Source organism: Festucalex cinctus, chromosome 14 (genome assembly GCF_051991245.1).
Source record: "Festucalex cinctus isolate MCC-2025b chromosome 14, RoL_Fcin_1.0, whole genome shotgun sequence".
In the NCBI taxonomy this organism is placed as follows: domain Eukaryota; kingdom Metazoa; phylum Chordata; class Actinopteri; order Syngnathiformes; family Syngnathidae; genus Festucalex; species Festucalex cinctus.
In genome coordinates this window covers 3,842,441-3,869,754 of record NC_135424.1, presented here as the reverse complement: position 1 = coordinate 3,869,754, position 27,314 = coordinate 3,842,441, and the positions used below count along the sequence as shown (strand labels likewise).

General features: G+C 39.7%; 1 protein-coding gene across 1 annotated transcript; it reads left to right on the top strand.

Moving 5' to 3' along the window:
• Positions 1–7,821: 7,821 nt before the first annotated feature.
• oprm1 (opioid receptor, mu 1) lies at positions 7,822–26,661 on the top strand. The gene is made up of 6 exons (XM_077495825.1): positions 7,822–8,200; positions 17,542–17,891; positions 20,481–20,656; positions 20,990–21,168; positions 22,153–22,336; positions 22,801–26,661. Exons 1-6 carry the CDS (start codon positions 7,923–7,925, stop codon positions 22,804–22,806), a joined length of 1,173 nt encoding a protein of 390 aa, XP_077351951.1. The 5' UTR covers positions 7,822–7,922; the 3' UTR covers positions 22,807–26,661.
• Positions 26,662–27,314: the final 653 nt, after the last annotated feature.

Below are 27,314 nucleotides of genomic sequence, written 5' to 3'. Positions count from 1 at the left end.
ACAGCTTGCAGTGCTTGCCTGCCGCCCACCAAATCTGCCACGTTTTTTTTTCCCTCCAAACAAGTCAGATTTGTTTTTCCGCGGATGAATCATGCCGCGTCGCTGATTGACAGCAGCTCAACATTTCGCAATGTGCTCGTGTTCAAGTGACATGACAATAAAAGCTTTGGGGCCAAAACAAATCAACACACGGCTGACTCAGTTTGTGTTCAAACCGAGCAATTCAGAAACATATTCTGACAAAAATAACAAGAATAGAGCATCACAGTACACTTAGGTTTGGGGAGGCGCTTTTGTCTCTTATAAATGGCCAAAAGGGCATTACGAAGATGTGCCAACTTTTCTGTCGCTAGTAGCATCTTTAATCGAAAAAGTCGTATTGCTACGAGAATAAAGTCTCAATGTTATGAGAATTTTGAAAGTCAGAACTTTTTATATTATGAAAATCTTTGAGAAGAAAATATTTTTATTTTATAAGAATAAAATTGTAATTTGAATCTCAATAAAGCTGCAATATTAGGATAATTGCTTGTTTTGATTTGTGTGTGTTTTTTTTAAGAAAGGCACAATTTCCAAAATTGTTCCATTACAAGAATTTTGTTGTTAAAATTTGTAATTTTTTTTCAAGTATAAACATGTAATATAATGAAAGATTTAGTAGACATTTGTTTTTATTAGCCAAGCATTTGCATTTATTTGTTTGTTTTAAAGTTGTAATTTTATGAAGTTGCAATATTAGGATAGATATTTTTTTGCATTTATTTTTCCATTTTCCAAGAAAAAAGTAATTAAGAGAATTTTCCACATCATAGTATTAAAAAAATATATATATGTTAAGAGAAAAATTAGCATTTTTCTAAGAATAAATTCATATTTTTGACAATAACTCTCACTTTTCCATGATTAAAGTGAAATTTTCATATTCCATAAATGTACTCGTAATACTATGAGAATTTTTTTAAGCCTTAATTTCCTGAGAATAAACTCATAACATGTTATTTTCTCGCAGAAAAGGTCTCTTAATTAATTTATTTATTTTGGACCCGTTTGTCCTTATGAGATGAAAAGTGCGTAGCAAATGAAAAGGCAGGAGACGGAACATGCTGATATTAATTAAGAGCGTCCTTCCTGCTCGTTGGCCACAACACAACACAAAACTCCCAAGGGTCAGTCAAAAAAAGCCATTAAGTCATATTAACAGGATACGAGCGAGCGAGTCCTCTTTTGTGTGCGTGTGCGGGAACAGGATGTGACCAAAAAAAAAAAAACAGTAATCCACAATGGGTAAATTTGACGCTCAACAGATTTTCCATTTCAAAGGCTATAAAAAGATATTAGAGATTAAAGACAACAAGAACGGCTCGCTCGTCTTCCTGGAATGAAACGCTGCGTGCAAGTACATGATAGGGTAATTACTCACAAAACCTCTCACGCATTTGTGGGACACCATCATCATCACCATCATCATCATCATCATTAGCTAGCCCCAATTTATGTTACAAATGGGCACATTTCAAAAAACAAAAGAGCAATGATGATGATATGTGGAATCTGTAAGACTGCCGAATGAACAATTCTAACCCCCCTCCCCAAAAAAGAAAATAATGGTAGTAGTAATAATAAATAAAATATTTTTAAAAAAAATTAACCAATGAAAATCAGACATTGCTTTTGAAATTGACAATTGATCGCTCTGATTGGCTGTTAGCCTGCAAATCGGTGTCGACTTGCTTAACGTCCGCTGGCGATTGTTGTCAAACGGTTTTGTCTGCTCGCCCTTGAGCGGCGGCATTATCCATCACCGCTGATGTTGCCACTTCATCTGACCAAAAACACACACATTGAACCCTTGTCACCCCCCATCATGTGTGTTTATATAACTTGTTATGCGCACCGTGCGTCATTAGGGCTGAACATGTCTCTCGTCAGACCGCGCTGACCGTATCGTGATGCTCTCTTTGTGGCCGCTTGGCCGTGCCTCCTTCCGCACGACAGACACTCCATTGTTGGGCGGTGCGTGCGTGATTACACATGAAAAAGGGGGAGGGGCGGGGGAGGGGGGTCAGCGAATTGGATGTTTGTTGTCAGAGGTTTCAGCACTAGAACCAGTGAATAAGATTTTGACATGCTGCGTGGGTCTGAAGGGCAGTCAGGTTAATTGCTCAGTCAAACAATTCAAAAATCAACTTCATCTAATTAAAACCCTTGTTTGAAAAACTCACCCAGGCCATCTGAAACCCAACTACACTATAGTTTCAAAGCCAAACCCAGATTCACTCATGCTTGAAACTACTAACTTGAAAGTCTAGCCATTGTTCGAAACCCTCGCCCAGGTTTGAAACCTTCACCCCACTCTAGTTTAAAACCCTAACTCAGAATCAGAACCCTACTTTGAAACCTTAATCCTTCTCACACAGGCTCCAAACACTCGTTTGAAACCCTCATTTCAAACATGAAACAACCCAACTTTTAATGTCATGACTGGGTCATGCCAGGCTTAAGTTTGTGTCATGCAAGGGTTATGTTTGGGTCACGTTGTTTGGGGTCTGATACAATCAGCATTATCTGAAACACTAACTTGAGACCACAAAGCCATCTTAAACCTGACTTGAAACCCCAACCCAGGCTTGGAACCTTTCATTTGAAACCCCAAACAAATCTTCACCCACACTTGAAAGTTTGAAATCTTAACTCTGTCTCGAGACCCTAATTCGAAAACAATCGCTTGAATCCAAAAAGCTTTACCGCGCCTGACACTTCCCTGACTAAGAGCTTGTTCATCATATTGAATGAATATAAACATCTTTTGTATACTTTGGGACGACTTTGACAAAACGCTGGAATTGTAAGTAATGCATGCGTGTGTTGGGGTGCGCGCGCGCGCGTGCATGCGAGCGCTATCAGCACGGAATATTTTCCGACGCTTTGAGACATTTGTCACCAACTGCTATTTTGTCTTTTTCCAGATGCATAACATCCCGTCTTGCTGTCACAGGAATATATTGTTGTTGTTGTTATTATTTTTAGACAAATGTTATTATTATCCACATTACAACTAGACTTAATGTTGGAATTCACAATTATATTAGTTTAAGAGGTGAGTATGTGCATTAGTGTTTAATAATTAAAATAGTTCTTGGTAATGATTTATTAAAAACTGACAAAATGTTGTCATTAGCATTACTGTTTTTTAAACTTATTAGCATTAGCTATTAGTCACATATATATTATTGTTAGCATTAGCATGTGTATTATTAGCATTAATATCACACATTATTGTTTGAACCAGTGTGTTGTAGGCTGAGCTAAATAAAACAAACTATTATTAGTATTTTTATGTATTATTAACTTTTGTGATGTAATGTTTGCGTTAGCATGAGCGTTTTGAACTGTTAGCATTAGCACAATTGGCGTCATTAGCATGCGTGAGTAATATTTATAAGGGAAACTATTTTATATAATGTAGTGCTAGTTTTACATTGAGAACAGAATAGCATTTTGTTGATGTGTTTTGCAATATGAGCATTACTATGATAGTTTTGTTAGTGACGGAACTGCATTTGTATTAAAATCTACATTGCTATTGTTAGTTCAAGTAGCAACAAAAATATTTTAGTTGTTATGACCGTCCACATTTTTATATTTATTTTACTTTTAACATCATTAGCATTACTGCGTTCATCTCATTTAGCATAACTATAATGTGTAATAATATTACTAGATGTATGTGTGATGTATGAGTTAGTTAGTATTGTATATATATAATTAGTTAGTATTATTAGCATGTAATGAAACAATATTTACATCAGCCGCTATCAATAGAAAACAAATAAACCTTCCCAAAAAATCAGTTGCTGATTTATTCGCTTATGGAACAAGATGTTTTTGGTACTAATAAATATGAAATATGACCGCGGGCTACAATTAACACTGATTTTCCGTCACTGTGGTAAATTACAACTCTGCATAGCAATCACAGGCAATTTTTAAAATGTGAAGTGAGAGAGAAACCTGCGCGAGCATGACAAAGCGAGATGAAATGAAATAAGGGAATGTTCTTTTCCGACGTTGAGCCGGACACGACGTGATGGAGACAGAGCACGGAATGCAAAATGCATATTTTGCTGTAATTGCTTGGATGGTATGCTGCTACCGACGCGCTTGTTGGGATACGTACCGCAACTAACAGCTGCCAAATTGATTTTTTTTTTTTTTTTTTTGAGACCATATAAAAAAAAAAAAGTTGATGACATAGTTTGACCACTCCCACTTATTAATACACACCTAAAGTTAATGTGAACGGAAAAGACCAATCAGCCAATTAACCTTAGCTGATGTTCTCGCACTCAATTAACTGTATTTATTTACTCCCGATTGTGATTTATTATCCGGCAAAACAGCAAACACACACACACACTCACAAACATTACATTCATTACCTGTGGCGCCCGTGTAGCCATTATTAAAGCAGTCATCGCCACGGCAACAAGACGAAACCCCTTAATGGGATGGGATGACTCCACTTGATCCAAATTACATTACTGTGTTTTCTCCTTTTACCCTAAAATAAGAAAACCGTTCATAATGAATATCGTTCAGCATAAATAACCGTATCATATGGCCCGCGGTGACCGTTTACGTTGCGCCCCGTCATAATAAAGCCTTCTCTCTGATTAAAAGCTCTAAATCTGCCCAAAATCACTGGGCCATGACAGGACAGGAGCTCATCCGTCCCGCTAAAGTGGAGCCGCTCGCGCTGGCGGGCGTCAATTAATCAAGCGGCTCGCGTCCCAAAGCTATTTATTAGCACAAATCCCACAGGTCAAGGTAGTTCTTTAAAAAGAAATGTACAAATCTATAGCAATGAAAAGCTCATATGTTCTTGTTCACTGGGAGTGAAGACGATACTTTGTACAACAGTTAAGATGTGCTTTGTTATGTGCTGGAGTTGGATCCCAAAAAACGCAGACACAAATAAGATTTTAAATAATTATTGACATTGAGAGGCGTGGAACAAACTTGACTAGACGAGAAACAACGGGAGTTGCACAGAGGAACAGAGGTAATTATCCGACAAAAACACACACTTCTCAGACAGCTTTTATAGACAGTGAATCGATCTGATTGGTTGTGGCTAGACATGTGGGTAACAGGACTGACATGGAATTATCTGATTGGCTGTTGACTAGATAAAGAGATTAAAGATTCCTGACATCATTATAGCTTCTGGAGCGTATTACCAGTTGAAACTAGTTGCGGTTACATGCTGATTGTATCAGACCCCAAACAACGCACAGTCATGACCCAAACATAACCCTTGCATGACCCAAACATAACCCTTGCATGATCCAAACATAACTCTGGCATGACCCAGTCATGACAGTACCCCCCCTCAAAGGATGTCTCCTGGCGGACCCCTAGGTTTAAACATAACCCTTACATGACCCTAGTCATGACAGTGAGCATAACCCTTGCATGACCCTGGTCGAGCACCGCCGGAACTGAAGCGAGAGGCATGCAAGGGTTATGCTTACTGTCGCGACTAGGGTCATGTAATGGTTATGTTTACTGTCATGCAAGGGTTATGTTTGGGTCATGACCGTGAGATCAAGTGTCTGTTTTGAACTGATGTAATCAGCATCTAGTTTCAACTGGTCTTAAGATATGTGATGTCAGAAGATATGTGATGTCAGGAATCTTTAATCTCTTCCTCGATGCCTTCTCGTTGTTTCTGGTCAAGTTAGTTCCACGCCTCTTGATGTCATGCGAATAAAGTGTTAAACTCTTATTTGTGTCTGCGCTTTTGGGATCCAACTCCAGAACGTAACATGCTGATAAAGATTTGACTGCTAGTTAGCTTTCATTTACAATTGCAGTTTTTACCATTTCACTTGCAACTCCAGCTACAGTTTAACTGCTATTAGCATTCACCTCATCAAGTACAGTTGCACCGTTGGATACTAATTCAAGTGAGCTAAGCCACCTTAGAGGGACACACGACAAGGACATCGATTTCCACCTCCAAAAATCGATCAACTTTTTGTTTGTGGGATTTTGTTGATGAGACGAAGTGCAAACAATGTCAGCGATGACCGGCGCCGCTTGTTGTCGTTAGGGCAGAGATGCCTCTGGCACATTTAATAAGGCATCTCTTCACCCCGTTCGGGACTCTCCCGGCCTGTAATGAGACGCGGCCGGACATTATCTTGATTAAAATCGATCTCGACTATCGTCTGCATTCCCTCACTCGCCGCTGTGGGTCATCACATTGAAAACGACCTACAACAAACACACGTATTTCGATACAATATAACATCAGTAAATTAATCTACGATATGTGTTAGATCATGTTTAATGAGATTTTCTGTGTTCATGCAAAAGCAAAATATGGATCAGATCCAGATTGAAATCTGATCTGAAACACGCAGAGCCAATTTGGTTGGTTTTGTTCACCATTGTGTGGATGAATACGTACATCATTAGAAGAGGGGGAAAGAAATTACAGCCAAATGCAATCTGGATCTGATCTGGATTAATCTTTGTGTTTAAAGTTTCTGATCCTAAATTTACTGAAAGCGTATTTGGTTTGACGCACAAGCTGCGCAAGCTGGTTTGCTTTGCTCACCAAATGTCTGCATAATGACAAAACATATTTTGAAAGAGAAATGTAAATTGTAGTCAAAACGGAAACCAATGCAGATTCAATTTGGTTTGACTTGGTTGTGACGTGAAATAGATTTAAAAAAAATTAGGTTTGACACATATTTTTCCAGATATCCATGGGAATAAAGACAACATTTTTGGAATGGGAAATCTAAAGTACGGACGAATTCATTCTGGATTTGATGTGGATTAAATTTGGTTTGACGGATTCTGACCTTAAATATACACATACAGCCAGTTTCTTTTTTTGCTCATCAACATGTGCATCTATACAAATATCCTTGGAATGTAATGTAGAAACTGCAGATAAATTAAATTGGGATCCAATCTGGATTTTTAAAAAAAATGGGTGGATTTAGTGCTTGTGCTCCAATCTACATTCTGTATATCACTGATTTGGTTGTTTTGCTCATCAATGTGTAGGTATATACAAATGTCCTTTTAATATGAGAATCAAACTGGAGCCAAATGCAATCTGGATCTGATCCAGAATACTGTGAACTTGGTTCATCAGTTTCTGATCTAACAAGACACTTAAAGCAATTTTGGTTTGACACAGTGTACTCAGCGTAAACAATATCTCGATATGATGATGATGAGAACCTCTTTGGAATTGGAGTTTCAAATTTCAGCCAAATATAATCTGGATGCGATCTGGCGCGGGAAGTGTAAAACGATTTTGGTGAATTTGATGAGGGCACAGGCAGATTCTTTTTGTTGGGTGCATGACACTTATTCGTGCATGATGTCATTTGAGACCTCAGTTCAGCGAACATCGTTTTGTGCTTCTTCTTGGGCATTTTTTGTCACGAGACCTCCGAGTTCAATGAGCGTTAAACTGCTTTGCTTTTTTCTTTAGCTTTCTTGTGCCACATATTGGTGTCGATAGCACATTTTGTTCAAGTTTGATTTTACTTTTTTTTTTTGTGTGCATATGATCAGACCTGGTTGCTGCTACTTGGTCCAAGTGAGAGAAAGAAAAAAAAAGATTGTTAAAAAAAAATCAAGGCTGCAATTGGGAAGAAGGTGCGAGTGAATCCAAGGATGGGAGGAGGGGGAGCGCAGCAAAGAAAAAGGAGGGAGGTTGCAAAAAGGGGGCAACTATCTTTTTTTTTTTTCTTCCTGTCCCGCACCCGCCTCACTCCTCCTCATTCTCGCTTTAGTCCCTCGCAGCTTCCACTTTGGACCGCAAGCACCTTCCCCCTTCCTCCGCTTTGTCTCTCTCTCTCTCTCTCTCTTTATTTATTTTTTTAAGAACCATGGAGAGCGCAGCAGGCAACTTCTCGGACTGGGATTACGGGAGCCAAATGTCCGCCTTTTACAACGGCAGCACGAGCGGCGGCTTGTTGTGCCGTGAAGGCAACGCGAGCGCGGGCTCCAACGGCAGCGGGTGCGTCGCGAAGCGCGCCCCGGCAGGCGACGCCGACTTCGGCGACGCCAACCCGGTCATCATCGCCATCGTCATCACGGCGGTTTACTCCATCGTGAGCGTGGTGGGGCTGGTGGGCAACGTGCTCGTCATGTACATCATCGTCAGGTACGCGCACGCGCAACACAAAAAAAAGTGCATTTTTGTTGTTGTTGTTGTTGGTTTGCTGCAGAGTCAGCAGGCGCTTGTGCGTAAAAAACTCGCCGGGAGTTGCGCGCCGATTGGACGGGGGAGGTTGTTAACGTCCTCCCGACTGGTTCTCGGACACGCGGGGCGTCGCGCAAACATGTCGCAACTGATCCAAACGCACACTGTTTAATGGTTAAAGCGAGCGCAGACCTCCGCCAAGGCGAAAGGAATCTTCAAGTCGAACGCCCCAAAAGTCGTAATATTGCCGTCTTTAAAAAAAAAAAAAAAAAAAGGTCACACAGAATATATTACAATATTTTGTATGACGTCACAAACTAGAATTAAGTTCAGAGAGTGTCGAATGATAAATTAAGCTACATGTTTCTGCAGAAAACTCTTTAGTAGCGGTTCAAAGTTTTTCACATGCGCATGACAATTAATAAAGTTCTATTAAAGGCATACTTCACTTATTTAGTCTATTATAGCAATAAAAAGTTAATATTTTGTCTATATAATTAATTTGATACTTTCATCATTTTTCATGTATAATTAGTACCTTTAAAAACACATTTTGCAACTTGTTGTCGACTGAAAATGACATCACAGGTTTGGTCATGTGACATTCACAAGCTGAGCTGTGATTGGTTACCTGAGCCCTTTGTGATGTCATTTTCAGTCGACAGAAAGTTGCAAAATGTGTTTTTAAAAGGTAATAATTGTACATGAAAAATAATGAAAATATCAAATTTATTATAGGCAGAATATTAATGTTTGACTGCCAAAAATGGCTAAATAAGTAAAGTATCCCTTTAAATGTACCTTTAAAAGACGGCCTGCGCAGTTAAAGTTAGCTTGCGGAACCGACGGTTTCAACGTCAATACAGTTAGCTTCCACTGTATTATTGCAATTGGATGCCATTTGAACGGTTTATGGCTTCATTAGCCGGGCCATAAAAAGTTAGCAGGCAGCTTTCCCGCTTTCATAAACACACTTTAGCACGCGTGTCTGCACACACGTTGACGATTGTCTGTCGGAATCAGCGCGGATGCTTATTTCATTAGCGCCGGTGGGATGTCAAGTGACAGGTGGGCGGTCCCACAATGCGTTTGAGTGGCGGCCTCCTAAATGTCCTCCTCCCTCATCCATCAGCTGCTTTGCTGAGCTTGGCATAAAAAAAAAAAAAAAGAACTCAACAAGCTTGCTCATCCTCATGTGTTGCTATGCAGCGTCAACCAGACAGCATATGCGCTTTAGCGGAAGATGGCTTTGTTTGCTCGGCATCATGACGCCTCACTTGTGCAGCTAAAAACGAGCGAGTGTGCAAACCTGCACCAAAGGTTTAACCACATGCATAATCGAGCAATTATTTTCCGTGGCGCTTAGCAACAGCAACTAACTCGATGGAGACGTTGGAGTATCCGCAAAAAATTGCGACCATGTTATTTTAATTGGGAAGTTTTATTACGAAGCAGCATTTACTTACCAAACACTGTGGAATAATCACATCAGTCTGCAGTGCATATAAAAAAAAGAAAAGTCTACACACCCCTGCTCGAAAGCTAGATGTTTGTGATGTTCAAAATGAATCAAATGAATAAGCTCATAGTTTTAAGAGTGGAAGTTAAAATAAACAATTGACGTAATGTTGCACAAGAAATTTAAGCTGCATCTGGTTATCACATTTAATAATTTACATTGTCTGTTGCTACACTGATCAAACCTTGTGACAATGTTGTAGTCATGCACAGATAAATGTAATGAAATCCGCCTCTGTGCAGGCACACGTCATAGTGGTGTCCAAACGAGGACCCGGGGGCCATGTGTGGCCCGCCATTCATTTGCTTTTTTGTTGATAACTTTTTTTTTTTTTAAATTGGAAAACATTTAACAAATGACATCAACAATACCGACCTATACATGGAAAACATGCTCCAGGACCCCCCCCCAAAAAAAACTTTCCACCCCTTCCCATAGCCCAACCCATCCACAGCAGGACCGTTACAAATACAGCATACGCAGTCAGAATGAATCAAATAACTTCACAGAAATATAGAGCAAACACATACATATGCAAACCTGCCATCCATTTTAAGCATCCCACGGCATATACTAAAACTGACATCTGCTACTAATAAATGTGTTTAATATACTGGAGAGCTTTCTAAATATGCAAATCGTCACCCTCTTAAAATAAATGCCTCAGCCATTTTTTTTTTTTTTTTTTGCTTAGATCATCTCATGATGCAAATGTTCAATTTTTTGTGTTTCCTAAAAAATCTGAAAAAATTACTTCAGTGATTATTTTAAAGGCGGGGTCTTCCGTTTTCACTCAGGAAAATGCACTATATAAATAAAGCATGTAAACCCATGAACTTCTTCTCAATCTACACCTCTGGGCTTCTGTTAATGAGTGGTGGTGATTTTTTTTCCCTGCTAAAATCCTACACTATTTTCCTTATAGAAAGCTGTTCAGCAAGCAGCTTTTCAAAAAACTAATATAAGAACAATATGCAATTGCTAATTTTGGCGTGCTTGATAAATTAAACTTAAAAAAAAAAAAAAGTCCTTCCAATTGGCCCGTCATTTTTTCTGTATGTGGCCCTTGGAGGAAAAAGTTTGGACATCATGTTCTAAAACTTGGATACACATAACATTATGAAGTGATCGCATGTCAAGGTCTAAGTTTACAAAACAAAAATGCGGTGCAAGAGCCATTAGAGTGGATAAGTCAAGGATGTGCGCTAATGTGAGACAACTTCCTCGTCTTTCTCGCTCTCTTCCACAATCAGTGTTAACAGCCATTTAGCTAATGGTGCATTGAGGACATTTCCTGGGGATTAAAAAAGGAAAAAAAGAAAAGGAAGTCACGTGTACTTCATCCTCACTTTTACGTCGGCGGTCTCGGATGCAATTTTGCCAGATTAAACAGAGACGGTGGAGGGTGAGTAAGGCGTTCCCGTGGCAACCCTTCAGGCCATAAATGGCAACGACTGCCCTCTCACTCTTTATCTCGTCGTACTTCCTCTCGCGCTTGTCCGCAAACTTTATTGTTAGCGAGCGTTGAGTAAATAAAATGATAAAAATAATAATCCAATGGTTTTAGCGGAGCATGAAGCGCAGTCTTGGAGCGGGGCTTCTCGTTACCATGGAAACAGCACAAAGTGTTTTGAAGGAGAGCGCAAAATGGACAAGAGTGAAATCACCTTTTCCGCCCCAAAGACCCCACTTGAGCACTCCGGTACTTTCAAAAAAAATAATGGAAGAACACAACGTTGTGGAAGAATTACATGGCTTCAGAACATGAACATGGACACACAACATCGTGGAGTGATCACATGTCATAACTTAAGTCCATACAGCATAGACATTGATTTTGGAGTGATCATGTCAGTTTCTAAAATATGGACACACAATGCTGTGGAGCGATCACATCAGAATCTAAAAATTGATGCACACAACATTGGTGGAACAATAACACAGTACGTCAAAGTCCAAAAAAATTGTATATAATGTAATATTACAGTATATCCAAGTACACAAAAATGCTCTGCAGCGGCACTGTGGAGCGGCACATGCCAGAATCTAAAATGTGGATGCACAACATTGTGGAGTGATCATGTGTAAGAATTTAAAACTAAAAATGGATGCACACAACATTGTGGAACAATAATACGGTATATCTAAGTCCAGAAAATTGATGCACACAACATTGTGGAGCGATCACATGTCAAAATCTAAGTCAGTTGTACAAAAACAGCGCAATCACAACTTGACGTGTATACACCACGTTGTGGTGTGATCACACATCATGGCCTAAAATATGGACGCACACAACATTGTGGGGTGATCACGTCCGAATTTAAAACTAAAAATGGATGCACACAACATTGTGGCATGGTCATGTTCGAATCTAAGTTGACAGCACAAAAACGTGGACAGAACGATCACATGATGACATGGCTAGACAACACTGTGGAGAGATCACGTCAGAATTTACAACTAAAAATTGATGTACACAACACCATGTCGCAATCACTTTAGCGTGTAAGCCTCAGTCAGACTGGAAGACTATCAAGGCAAATGTTACCACCCTGTGAGGGGGTTTCCCAGCAGAGGGTTGCGGGGAGGTGCTACTGTAACTTCTTGGAACTAAGATGACATTTGCATGCTGGCTCTTCCATTCATAATCCCGATTGCAAGTTACAAACACGCGGCGGGAGTAAGAAGAAGTGACCGTCACTGGTCTTACTTCTCTTGAGAGGCGCCAATAAACAAAAGCGCAGATGTTGGGAAGACTTCCAACCTGATGGAGTGCGCAACATGGCTGCCAAAGCTCTAATGGGAAGTGCCATTACGTTGTTTACGTGTCCACTGTGATCACGAGCCAAAACCAATTTGGGCACATTTTGCACTTATATTTTATGGAGGACCAAAAATGCCAAAATAAAAAATAAATATAAAACGATTACATTTTTTTTTTTTTAAACAGATTAATCACATTTTAGAAGTATGATCACATAGCTAAAAAGGCTTTTTATCAACATTTTTCGCCCATCAAATTTGAAAAGCACCGATTATGTGTTCATTCTTTTGACATTTAAAGAGATACTTCACTTATTTAGGCCATTATAGCGGGTCAAGGTGCGCGCTTTGTTACCATGGCAACAAGCAGACAAACTCTCGTTCCCCGGAGTTTTCTATTGGCTGGCAGCGTCGTGCTTAATTGTCTCTCTAATTAGTCTTAACACGACAACAACACAAAACTGTTTTTTGAATGCATGATGGGCGCAATTTGACAACAGCGATTCAAAATGGTCGCCGGCGTTTTAGGGTAATCACGGCGTGTTTCCTCTGATCGCTTGGCAATTAGGCCTCGGCGCCAATGTCAGAAATGAGCTCGCAAGGGAAACGATAAGTGAAGGAGGTCATCGGAAAATTTGGTTCTGGTCCAATGGAACCAAGATTGAATTTTGAAAAAGGTGCGTTTGATGCAAGCGCAACGTGTTTATCAGCAAAAGAACACCGCGCCGGCAGTGAAGCATTCTGGGGGCAGCGTCACGCTGCTCGGCTGATTTTCTTCGGCGGAAACTTATCGCTGTAGAAAAGGTGGAAGGAATTATGAGCAGCATAAAACCTCCAGAGAGAAAACAAAATGTCAAGAAAAGCCTCCAAGAAGTTCTGAAATGTGTTTAGGGTAAATGATTGGGACTTTAAATGGCGGCTTTTTACGAGAGTTGTGATCGGTTACTTCTGCACACAGCCCATTCAACAATGAGGGTGTGCGCACTTGTGCAACCACATGATCTAATTTGTTTTTACTTCCTCTCATTTTTATTTTTACTTTTAATTCAGTTATACAAGTTTTAGGTCATATTAAAAAAAAAAGTTTTGAAATTATTTATCTTGCTTTCATGTTCATCACAAAAACAGGCATTAAATTAGGGGTGTGTAGACTTTTTATATGCACTTTAAACTGTATTTTCTGTATTTATTTTTATTTGACAGATTTTTTTTCTCCATATACCAAAGATGAGTAAACTAGATTTTTTTTTTTTTAGGGCATTTCCTTCTTTTGCATTTGGCACTTTGTTTTAACGAGATTTGTCAGGGGTGGGCAAACAAGGTCCTCGAGGGCCGGAGTCCTGCAGGTTTTGTCATGGTAACTAAAGCCGGACTCACCATTGGCCCAGTAGTAAAAGGGGCGGGGTGAGCAGTGGTTTACTTGTATGACACAAAATTGGGTTTCTGTCCTATAGCCGCACGATTCTTGATCCGGAATAAATCCCATTTGAACTGACAGTTACGAGTTGGCCACGGAACATTTTTGACATCCAGTTTGAACAAAATGGAGGCTGACCAGCGTGCATGTGGGCGGATTGCAATCACATGATAAACGACACTAGCTCGAGCGCTAATGCGACGACAAATAGCTTTTCGCAATGCGATCAGGCTCCGGCGCGTGGGACACTTTCCAGTCTGCCGACTTTTTGATTAGATTCCTCGGACCCGGGAAGAAAGTACTGGCCAAGGAACATTCGCATTCCTTCAAGTTGTGCTTCTTAACACATTCACTGCCAGTCCAGCAAAAGCTTTGACATTGACGACTTTTTCCGTCAATGGCAGTGAATGAGTTAAACGTTGAAGTGAATGGACAGCTACAAGGGGATGGCTCGCGTCTTGCCGACCTCCGCAATCCGTCAGAGCCCCTTCGGGGGTGCGTGGAAAGTGTCACCGGCGGCGGCGAAACTATGACAACAGCAGCAGCAGCAGCACACTTTTGCACGTTTGTGACAAACGATGTTTAGTGGCGTTGCATAACAGCAGTCCGGTAGATTAATGGCCCGCCGCCGCAAGACGTTGTGCTCATGAGCGTTATGGCTTTGTTGAAATTACTGAATCGTGGCAGGCGTGTCGGGGTTATGAAGGCTTCAAAGGGAGTTTTTTATTTTTATTTTTTTCTTTAGTAAAGGTCTACAAAAGCTCAGGAGGTTAATGAAAACAAAGTTGAATGCTTGAGCTTGTGACTTTTTTGTTTTTGTTTTTTATGATGTAATAACGTCATTATGGAGGCTACAAAGGGAGTTCTTTGTAAAGGTTTTTTGTCTCGCCATCTGTCGGGTGGGTGAATCTACTGTATTTTAGTTTTACTACGCGACTGTTGGTCTGTTTTATTTTTATTTTTGTGTGTGTTCAGGGTTATCGAGGTTATGGAGGCTTCAAAGGGAGTTTTTTTTTTTTTGTAAAGCTACTCCAAGTGATGCAAAAACGCAGATGGTTAATAAATTATTATTATTTTTTTTAAATATATATATTTATATAAAAATTATGACCTCCGCGAATTCCTTATCCTGCCACTGTATAACATTTTTGTTTTGGCTGCCATTAGTATTCGAGTGTACCCAATGTTTTGACTTGCGCCACATCATTAGCAAATCCCTTCTGCAATTCTTTTCGCAATATCGCGGCAATCCTCATGATTTAATTGGCTCAATGTAGTCGCGATGTGAATTCTTCACAGCATCTCTCCTCAGAGGTATTCATTTATTAGAAATATTTGTTATTGTGGTTTTAGTCCACCTTGTTAACGAATACCTCCGAGCATTAATATTTTTGCTCTTTGCACTGCATGGCAAGAGGGCAAACAGTAATCGACTTATCTGTGCGTGTGGACAGTCGGCCTCTAAATTATTTGCTCATTTGCTTGTTTGTCTTAAGCCATAAAGGCGTCGCTCGCCGTTGGCCATGGCTCAAGAATTAATTTCACACTTGAGGAATCAATAATGTAGCTAGCGGCTTTTCTGAGTAAATAAGCATTTTCTAGCCACGCTTTCAAGCTGCGTACAAGACCAAAGAGCAATTTAAACCACTGAACACCTGTTGCTGTGTTGTGCCAACTTGCCGGTGAACACCCCACTTGTAGACTCTATTACGGATAAATATACACATTGTGAGACTGTGCAATTTTATTGATTAGCTGTATTTGCCCGATAACTGCAGAAAACAGCGTCAACATGCCTCAAAACAAATCCTGCTGAACAGTGGAGAAAACGGCCAATTCAAGCTCATTTCTTAGCTCAAGTGCGTATTGGATATTGTTCCAAATCCAAAAAGGTTTTCTCTGTCTCAGCATCATCAGGTCAAGGCTAATACGCTAATCCATCTCTTGTACAGAAATGTGCTTGCATTTCCGAAAACATGCACACATTCGGGCTTTCTTTTTGTGGCCGACATAAATTCTGCACTCAATCCAACCTGACCACAAACAGAATCTGAATTGCAACTTTTGTCGCTTCCAATATTATGTGACTGCTGCGGCACAAAAAAATCAAGCACCTAGGGATTGATGACCTGATTTCAACAGGAAGTGACTTGATTTCAATAGGAAGTAACCCAGAAGTGACCTGATTTCAACAGGAAATGACTCTGAACTGACCTGATTTCAGCAGGAAGTGACTTGATTTAACAAGAAGTGACCTGATTTCAACAGGAAATGACTCGGAACTGACCTGATTTCAACAGGAGGTGACCCAGAAGTGACCTGATTTCAATAGGAAGTGACCTTATTTCAACAGGAAGTGACTTGATTTCAACAGGAAGTGGCCCAGAAGTGACCTGATTTCAACAGGAAGTGACTTGATTTCAACGGGAAGCGGCCCAGAAGTGACCTGATTTCACCAGGAAGTGACCTGACTTCAACAGGAAGTGACCTGATTTCACCAGGAAGTGACCTGACTTCAACAGGAAGTGACTTGATTTCAACAGGATTTGGCAAACTGTTCAGTGCATGTGGCTTTCCACCTTGCAAGAGTCAGCAGTCACATCCAAAATTTACGCGGAAATTTTTCTAGTGATTATTAACGTCACCCAACTTGGATATTGTTCATCATCAATAGTGCTCTTGCTGTGAAAATAAAAAAATTAAAAAAAATCCTTAAAGGTTTTTTGGAAGTTTGGTGCAGAATGAGTCCAAAAACACACCTTAAACCAGAACGGGCTGACCCGCGAGGGCATTAAAAACAAACACCCCTTCTGCCACTCGGTACCACGTGACACGCTACCGCCTCCGCTAACCGTCCCCAGACCAATAAAGCTGAGAAATAACGAGCCTGGCAAGCTGTCAGTGTTCACGTTAATTAGAATTTAATGAACAAACTTCATGTAGGCTTGTTAAGAGGATTTGGGATTATTGAGGATCTAAAAAAAAAAAACAAGAAAGAAAAGATGAGAGTGGTTCAATAGCGCCAAATATGGTTGCTGCAGTGCATCACTTTTATTTTGCGCCTCCTTTAATCAATGGATTCGCACGCAGCCTCTGAATGAATACTTTAGGGAGTTTTGCACTCACTCTCTCAAGTCCTCCAATTTCCTTGCTTTTCATCATTTGGTTCAAAAATAATCATGGATTGGGAAGAGGAGCTCGAGTGTTTTTCACCGCATGCAATTTGTGCTCTCGCTATTGAAAAGCGGATCTGCGGCAAAGAGATTTCAAGTGCACTTTAAAGCACTTTTAAGAGAAATTGTTTCCTGGCTGGTCCACTAGAAATTGGAAATTGAGGCTCATTGTGGCAACAATGCAGACTTTTTGTTTTGCCTCATTCAGGTCATGACATATTTTTTTTAAAAATATATTCTCATAATATTATGACTTCCTTCCTTTAATAGGACATATCTGCCAAAGTTAGGGTTTCTTTTAATTGAAAAAAAAATGAAATTTTTGTAAAATCAAAATTTTTCTTCAGTTTTTCTTGATTTTAAAATGTCAGCTGATGCTTCCGAATCAAACCCATCAAACAATCACCAGCTTTTGTTTGCTGTGCAGGTACACCAAAATGAAGACGGCCACCAACATCTACATCTTCAACCTGGCTCTGGCCGACGCGCTGGTCACCAGCACGCTGCCCTTCCAGAGCGTCAACTACCTGATGGGCACGTGGCCCTTCGGCGACATCCTGTGCAAGATGGTCATGTCCATCGACTACTACAACATGTTCACGTCCATCTTCACGCTCACCACCATGAGCATCGACCGCTACGTGGCCGTCTGCCACCCGGTCAAGGCTCTGGACTTCAGGACGCCGCGAAACGCCAAGATCGTCAACGTCTGCAACTGGATTCTGTCGTCCGCCATCGGCCTGCCGGTCATGTTCATGGCCTCCACCGTCGTCAGTAGTGAGTCGCGACTAACCGTTACCTAAAAATGTCGGTCGCAATGTAGCAGCATATCATGCACTTTCATGACTAAATCATTTTTAAATAATACAGCTATCGTAGCGTAGCAGTGAGCAGCATATCATGTACTGTCTTCATTAAATATTTCCAAAATTTATGTTTATCATGATATAGCATGAAGCAGCATATCATGCACCGTGTTTACTCAATAATTCCCCCCAAAATATGTTTATCACAAAGTCATTGAATCGACAAAATCATTTCCAAAAATAAAAATCAGATCATGACATAAGTGTGAGCAGCATATCATGCACTGTCTTGATTAAATAGTTCTAAAAAAATATAGATCACGATGTAGCAGCAAGCAGCATATCAAACACTAGCTTAAGTAAATAATAATAAAAAAAAAAAAACATCTGTCACGACATAGCAGCAAACAGCATATCATGTATTTTCCAACCAAACAATTTTGGGGGAAAAATATATCAAGACATAATACTGAGCATCATATCATGCACTGTGTTGATTAAATATTTCCAAAACTTACTGTAGGTCTATTGTGATATCATACACATACATACACTGTTTTGACTAAAAAAAATAAAAATAAAATAAAAAAATAAAAAAATAAATAAAATAAAATAAAATAAAATAAAATATCCCAGAATATGTCGATCATTACATTGCAGCATTGCATTGTCTTGATGAAATAGGTTCCAAAAATATATCCATCTTGACGCACCAATGAGCAACATATCATGTACTAACTGGACTAAATAATTTCCCTGTCTATCCTGACATAGTAGCAACCAACACATCACGCACTGTTATGATTAAAAAAAATGTTTTTTTAAATGTCTCAAGATGTAGTAGCAAATCATGCACTGTCTTGAATTAAAAATAAGAATCCAAAATCTGTCATATATCATGACATAGTATCAAGCGGCATATCATACACTGTCTTGCAGGAAATAGTAGAAAATACGTTATCATGATGTAGCAGCAAACAGCATAATATGCATATCATAGCATATAATGGACCAACAAAATAATTTCCCCCCCAAAAAAATACATCATGACAAAGCAGCCAGCAGCATATCATGCACTTGTCTTGTCTTTAAAAATTCACCCATTGCAATAAGCAGGCCTACAATCCTGATTAGAAAACAATTCCTAAACATTCCGCAGTGAAATATGCAGTCTGTTAATCTTTTGCGGCTTTCCGAGCCTTCTCATGTCCGCGTGTTTAAAAAATCTGCCACTCGCCTTTTGCTCCAAAACACTACGGCAGCGCAATCACGCTCGGCTAACTTAATTGGCCATTTTCTCTCCATTACCTCTGCTGTTAAGCTGACAATGCCAGCGACTCGTATAAATGAGTCACCGGGAAGCCTTTCGCTGGAGCATAAGTACTAAATTGTGCTCCTTACAAAAGACCCCAAGCAAGCCGGTTGCAGTGTTGATTATACTTTCATTTGCTTGTATTATGTCCAAGTGGATGCGAGTTGGAGCTTTTTTTTTTTTTTTTTTTTTTTTTTTTTAATAAGAACGCATTTATATGACATCGTTATCCATTTCATAATTGTGTTTACATTTTACACAGCCTCGTTTTGGATTAGCCATGGCGACAAACAAGGCAAAACGACTGCCTTCACGTTTGTTTTGGGGAGAAAAACACACACGGAAATGGGCAAATTCTTTCAGAATAATAACAGGATAGTGCCGCTATGTAGACATAAACTGATATGGTTTTCTCTCTTGAAAAGGAGGACTTTTTTTATCTTGGTGAAAAATACAACTTTATTCTTTGAAAATAACTTTAACCCTGAAGAAAATATGATTTTTCATCTATAAATATTAGGGATGTCAAAATTGGCGCATTAATTTAAAGTTCATTTTATGCCACAAAATTTTTTGAACGCACGATTAATGACCGCCCCTAACTTGGAAAGCCTGTACTGGGGGGAATTCCAGTCGCAGCGTAGAAGACACGCCCACGTAAAAATTCAGCAGTAATAATAATAATAGTAATAATAATGCATATATTTGTGGTATAAGTTGTGTGTTAAAAATGTGCAGAATTTCACAAGTTGCTTCATGTTCAAGATTAGATAGCTCTTAATATGAACAGAAAAATGCACCGAGCTGTCACCGTCTTACAAATGCAATTATGCCATCTAGTGGCAGAAAATTACCTCAACACAAATAAATATCACCCTTGTTTTTTTTTTTGTTTTTTTTTTATTTACAGTACATCTTTTTAATTTTAACTCAATTTTATAAATTTTTATGAAATTACCTTACCATATTTGTATTAATTTAACATCTTTTTTTCCCCACTTTTATGTTAACAAGAGTATGGGGAAAATTTTTTACATTTTATTGTACATTTAGGACAGATATAAAATAATGCGATTAATTATGATTGGAAAAAAAAAATAATAGTCTGACACCCCTAATAAATATTATATACAGATTAACATGTGAATTTGACTTTATATCTAATTCTAAAAAAAACAAAAAAAAACAAAAACATTTTTCTCCTACGGTTCCCACTTTTTATGTACAGTATGTTTTTTGTCTGCACAGACTCGAACATCGTGGACTGCAAGCTGGTCTTCCCGCACCCGTCGTGGTACTGGGACATCCTGCTGAAGATCTGCGTGTTCATCTTCGCCTTCATCATGCCCGTGCTCATCATCACCGTGTGCTACGGCCTGATGGTCCTGCGCCTCAAAAGCGTGCGCATGCTGTCCGGCTCGCAGGTTCACAGATTTACTTTCAAATGGGATATGGCCACCGTGCAGCGCATTGGAATGCGGATCAGGAACTGAAGTCCTAATTGATTTTTACCTCTTGGTATAAAGGTGCTTGAAAAGCTCTCTTAATATGCTTTTTTTTTTTAAGGCAACAAGGCTAAATAGAATCTGCAGCTCAAGGTGGCCACCGACGTGTATTGATTTCATAAATAAATCGCCTCACAACATCATTTTGTATATTGAAAAACATTAATGGGGAACTGTTTAATGGAGATTAAAAAGGTCTGGACGCAAACGTGAAAATCAAAGTGAGCTAATTGCTAATCGATTTGCTTGCAGGAGAAGGACCGGAACCTGCGTCGCATCACGCGCATGGTGCTGGTGGTGGTGGCCGTCTTCATCGTGTGCTGGACGCCCATCCACATCTTCGTCATCATCATCGCCCTGATCAACATCTCCAGCTCCACCCTGCAGACCATCACCTGGCACTTCTGCATCGCCCTGGGCTACACCAACAGGTACGGGCCACCGATACCACCCATCGAGCAAACGCCGCGGCACTATTTGGAGGAAAACATTCTGAAACCCTAGGGAAGGTGGAAGCCCTAAAAGTGTTGACATTTTACTCAAGAGAGTGCATGCTATGTCGTTTGTTGCTATATTGTAATAGATTTATTTTTGATGATCAAGAAAGTGCATGATATGCTGCTTGTTTTATTGCACTTTTTTTTTGTTCAAGACAATGCTTTAAATGTTGCTTGAGACAAGATACACATTGAAAATTTTTTCACATTTTTTGTCATGACAATGCATGATATGCTGTATGTTGTGATGGCATTTTGAAAATTATGTATTAATTGGCTAATATTTTTTTTTTTTGCAGATTGTTTTGTAAAGACAGTGCATGCTATGCTGATTGCAGCAATGTTGTGATGTAATTTAATACTCTTGAAAGGTTTAGCCAAGACAGTGCATGATATGTTGTTTGTGGCTATATTGTGTATAGAAATTCTTTAATCAAAACAGGGCATGATATGCTGCACGAGTTTTTTTTTTTTCAAGACTGCATTAAATATTGCTTGACATAAAGCATGTAATGGAATTTTATTTTATTATTTTTTATTTTTTTTAAGTTATGATAGTGCATGATATGCTGCTTGCCAAAATGTAATTTGTTGGGTTTTTTTTTTCTTATTTATTTTTTTTTAATTGAAAACAGTGCAGGATTTGCTGCTTACTGTGAGGTAGTAATTGGCTTATTTTTAAAAACTTTATTCAAGATGGTGCATGAAATGCTGCTAGCTGCCACATAGTACTGGTTTGGGGCTTTGTACAATCGAGGCTAAGTGGTAAAAGACTTATTTCTGAAAACCTGGATTCGAGACAGTGTTTACATTTTGCACATTTTTTGTTAAAGAGTGTATGATATACTGCTGTCTTCAATTTGTTTTGGTAGCCTTGTCAGAAAGCCATATTCAAGTGTGTCTATTTCACAACTACAGCAGTCTGAACCCGGTGCTTTACGGCTATCTGGATGAGAACTTCAAGCGCTGTTTCCGCGAGTTCTGCTCATCGGGCCCCTCGCTACTGGAGATGCAGAACTCCACCCGGGTGGGCGCGGTCGGACGCAAGGTGCCAAAGCGCGAGCCCAACAGCGTTCAGACGGCAGACCGATCCAATCAGCAGGTATGCTGGAGACATTCGGGCTCCCCCTACTCAACTGACCTTAAAACGACCATGCTAAATAGAAACAGACAGAGAATATGGCTGGAAGCTAATGAGGCTAATTTGGGCTAATTTTGAATGAACGTAAATGCTAAATGCCAAAGGAGAGTGACAGTCACAAATTTTAAAGTCGTAAGTAAGTCTCAAGTCTTAATTTAAAAGTTACCGTTGCAAAAATCAAGCAAGTTAAGTCGAGTCTTCACTAAAATTCAAGCAAGTCCTCCACTCAACTAGCACTGATGCTAATGCAAGCACAACATGACTGGCGTCCTGGCTGGTCCACTACTATGATACAACAAATTAGTGTACGCAGTGTCGCCAGAGTTATGAAAGACGCGCCATTAACGGAGCCACGCTTTTTTTTTTTAAGACATTTTTCACCTCAAGTTGCTTGAAACCGGCGTCCATTTTGTGTCTGTCGGCAGGTATGACTAGCCGTGGAGGAGTCGACCATCGACTCCCGCTGTCGAGGCGACGGCGCCAACGACGACCCCAACTCGGAAGTCACTCAAGTCACCACAGGGCTCTAATTAGTCACGCGCACTAACACACACATTTCGCACACCTACACACTGTTTGTGACGCAAAATGTTGCAAGTCGGCAAATGGCGCAGGACCAGTCGGGAACTGAAGTGTGTGCAGTAAGGACAAACACCAATAACAAACACAAAACCATCATATTATTATTATCAACCTCTGCTCTGCATCATCCTCACAGACATCATTAGGTACAACTGCACATTCTAATGAGACCAATTCAAGGGTTTCAGTCGAAGTTCTGGTTTTATATTAAACTGTGGGCCTCTGCCAAGGCCAGATAAACCCAAATGCGTACCAGGTACTGTTCCAATCCCAATTTTCTAGCTAATGTCTAGAATCAGAACGGCTGTCTGATTAACTGACTGAAATCAGTGAAAGAAATACTGCAGCTGTATACATCATCCCCTCTCAAGCGAAGCTGGTGCCACTGCTGATTTGGAGTTATAAAACAAGGTAAAAAACAAACAGTCATGAACCACATCGAGACCCAAATCAAAAACTAACAAGAACCAGTCAAAAACCAAATCATGAACACTGTGTCAAGAACATATCAAAAAGCCAGTCAAGAAACACTAAACACCAAGACAGGAATCACAAAAGAAGCAAAGCAAAGTCAAGAATTAGACAAGAACTACGTCGAGAACATAGTCAAAAACCAAGTGAAGAACCAAGTCAAGAATCAGTCAAGAATCAACTCAAGAATCAGTCAAGAACCACACCAAGAACCAAGTCAAAAACCAAGTCAAGAACCAAGAATCAGACAATAACCGCATCAAGAACCAAGTCAAAAACCAGTCAAGAAGCAAGTCAAGAAACAGTCAATAACCACACCAACAACCAAGTCAAGAATCAGTCAAGAACCAAGTTAAGAATCAGTCAAGACCAAGTCAAGAATCAGTCAAGAATCAAGTCAAGAACCACATCAACAACCAAGTCAAGAATCAGTCAAGTACAAAGTTAAGAATCAGTCAAGAACCATGTCAAGAATCAGTCAAGAACCATGTCAAGACCCAAGTTAAGAATCAGTCAGGAAACACATCAGGAACAAAGTCAGAAATCAAAGGACCACGTCAAGAAACAAGCTAAGAATTTGTCAAGAATCATGTCGAATTCCATGTCAATAATCAGTCAAGAACAGTCTAAAAACAGGTCAAGAACTACTACTGCACAGGGCCAAGTCAAGAACCAAGTGAAAAACTACTACAGCCACATTAAGAAACAAGTTAAGATGTTTCCCCCCCCCCCACTACTGGTGCGACTTTTGGCCTACAAATATGACCTTCAGCTGGAAATGAAAGATCAGGATTAAATGCTCAAAGGGTTTTTCATAACATAACATCATTCTGCTCGTTGTTTGCACAGCGGGGGTCTTCTGTCACACACCAACGACTTGTTACATTTCCAACCTGTGCCTGGACTGTGACGACAGACGAGCTCTGCACATCGTCTGTGGACTTAAAAGGGGAGACGTGAGGTCCTGTCCTGACATGTGTGTTTATAACACGGGAACCTCCCCGCCGCCACATCAGCGCCCCGTGTTGCGTGTTTGCAGACTTTAACGACGCAGGCGTGTGTGCGTGCTGGACGGCGGCCATGACGGAGGCTCACTTGATGTATTTTCAACATGGGAATGTGCTGTTTACGTGTGCCGTTTGTTGTACTTGCTGCTGCTGGTGCTTTGGTGTCTATCGTACGCTTTCTTGTTTATTCACTGCCTGGCTTAAAAAAAAAAAAAAAAAAGTGGATGGATGGACCATATTTGGTAAAATGGAGGGAATGAAAACACTTAAAGTCAAGTCAAAATATTTCTCCACAATAATATGTTATACGCACTCCCAATAGTCTGAGCACAGCAATCTGATTAATATTGCGTTTGTGAAATATGAATTAAGCATCAAAATCCACCCGTTTGCATCTGCCGTCATCCCAGGGGGCGGACATTTTACATACAAAACAAAATGGCAGCCACCTGAGATGGATAAGAACAGGTGGATTTTGCTGCATAACTCATATTCAACAGCCATCGGTCTCAGGGGGCGGCCATTTTAGATACAAGGCAAAATGGCCGCCCATTGAGTTGGATAACAATGGGTGGATAACAGCCAGTCTAATGTGGACAAGAAGTATAGAAAAAGTAAGTGGATAGATGGATTAAAAAAAAAAAAAAAATGCCCGTGCACTTAATGGACGTTCTTAGATGACCTTGTAACCGTTTATTTCGACTTCCATTATTCCCCCCCAAACAAAAAAAAAAAAAAAACACCCACTTGTGGAAGATGGCTTGGGGACGCGCGAGTCATTATTTGAGATTGACTTTCTGGAGAATCCCCCCCCGTATGAAATTAGAGCGCGGTTGTCACCATTAAAAACGGCATCTTGCGAGGGCAAACAAATGCGACTGTGGGGAAATAAAAACGTTTGTGACATTGCACGCGAGCGTAATGAAACAACGGCACGGCTCCGTCGTCACATCATATTAAGAGTTTGGTGCCACTTGATTGGTTTTAAGGGCCAGCCGGCGCGCTCGCCAGCTGCCGTTTTCACCGTCGCTCTAAAACTTGATATTCCCTGTGCCGCTGTTTTTTGGGGTTTTTTTCCCCATATGAAGATAAATTGAGCCACTGAAGCCTAGCATGGGCTAACTCAATTATTTCTTATCTTTTAGGAAATATTGATTGTTTTTGACTGATAACTGCTAAATGTACTAAAATGGTTCAGAGATTGATAAAAGACTGCAAAAGTACCGGTTAATGCTTGAACTTGGGTGCCAGATGTGAACGTTATTTATCATCTTTCAGGATACCCTTGAAAGACGTTTGTAAGGAAGTATGGAACACTTTTGACTGGACTTTGTCATTTGAACGTGTTGATAAAGTCATTTGAACATATTTATAAAGCTTTTTTTTTTGTTTGTTTGTTTTTTTTTTTTAAAATGCCAGACTTCCCTCTGATTTTATCGCAGCCATAAAATTTTCAAATCAGGCAAACCACCGCAGTTCTCACTGGCTCAATTATTCCAATAATTGTTTGCGACTTCTTTCTCTCTCAATCTCACTTTTTTTTTTCTTTTTTTTTTTTTAACTAAAATAGTTTTAAAAGCCATAAAAATGTGGTCTCATAATGATGGTGGCTTATGCTTCAACTGTGGTCATATTAAATCTTAAGTGTTATTTAAAAATGTATGTATATATAATATATATATGATTGATCTTGCTATTCTTCTTGCTGAACATGGTCCTGTTGTATATACTGTATAGAGCCCATTTTTTTGCTGTTGCATAAATGCATAAATAAAATTCAACTACAAGAAAAGTTTGTTGGATTCTTCTTTGCGGAGGCACGACACGCTCACAATTATTATACATAAAATTTTGCTACAACACGTTAAATTCACTGAAGCGGGATGTTTTTGTTTCAATGTAAAAAAAAAAATGTATGAATGAAAAGAAAAAAAAATTGTTATAACTACTTTTTGAAGGGCATTAATTAAATAATAATATGAAATAATTTATTCCCCCAAAAAATGAAAATTAATTTTTGCTTCTGTATTTTCCCCGGAATCTTGTCATTAGCATGTTCAGCTAATTGACTCAAATCATTATTTGCCTTGCTAAAAGCGTGACCTTGTGGTCCAAATGTATTCCAGAGCTTTTATTCAATTTGCTGCCTTGTCCGTATACGGAACGCACGTGCGGCAGAACTGTCATGTGATCCACGACTTCAAAAACGCATTCAACATTCACGTGCCGACTTCGAATATTACGTTTTGACGTTGCTACCCAACCCATTGGAGGTCAACGTTGTTTAACTTTAAGAACGGTCAAATGTTACTTAAAAGTCTGCACGTAGCATTTCATAAAAAGGTTTTTACGATGATGGCCGAGTTTGAGCAAACGGGTCGTTTCCCATTTACGAGCTTCCACTGTAATAATAATTGGAGTGGGAAGCTGCACATTAAATAGGACTCAAACTTCCTGGTGGCCATTCAGCTAAACGGCGCTCACATGCTGCGAGCTGAACGGCTCAAAGGCTGCAGTAATTATTAAAAGGCGCGCAAAACGTTCCTCACTTTAACCGGCGTCTTTTTATAGCTTGGTGCGGCGTTACGAGCGCGCGCTGACCGCCCTTCAAACTCGACTCTGCGCTTCACTTCTGCATTGATGACGGGAGGCCATCGGAATATGATTTCCCCCTCCTTTCTGTGGATATTTTGAAATAATTGAGCTCACTTGTTTATTAGGCTCGCTTTGCAGACGGATTAGAATAGTTTTGGGAATTTGCATCTTACTTTGTTTAGATTTTTTTTTTTCCAAGCAGGTTTGTTTATTTTTATTGTTTCAAAAATGCTTCATTTTAGTTTGGTTATTGGTACTTCAAATTTTACCATTTACCATTTTGT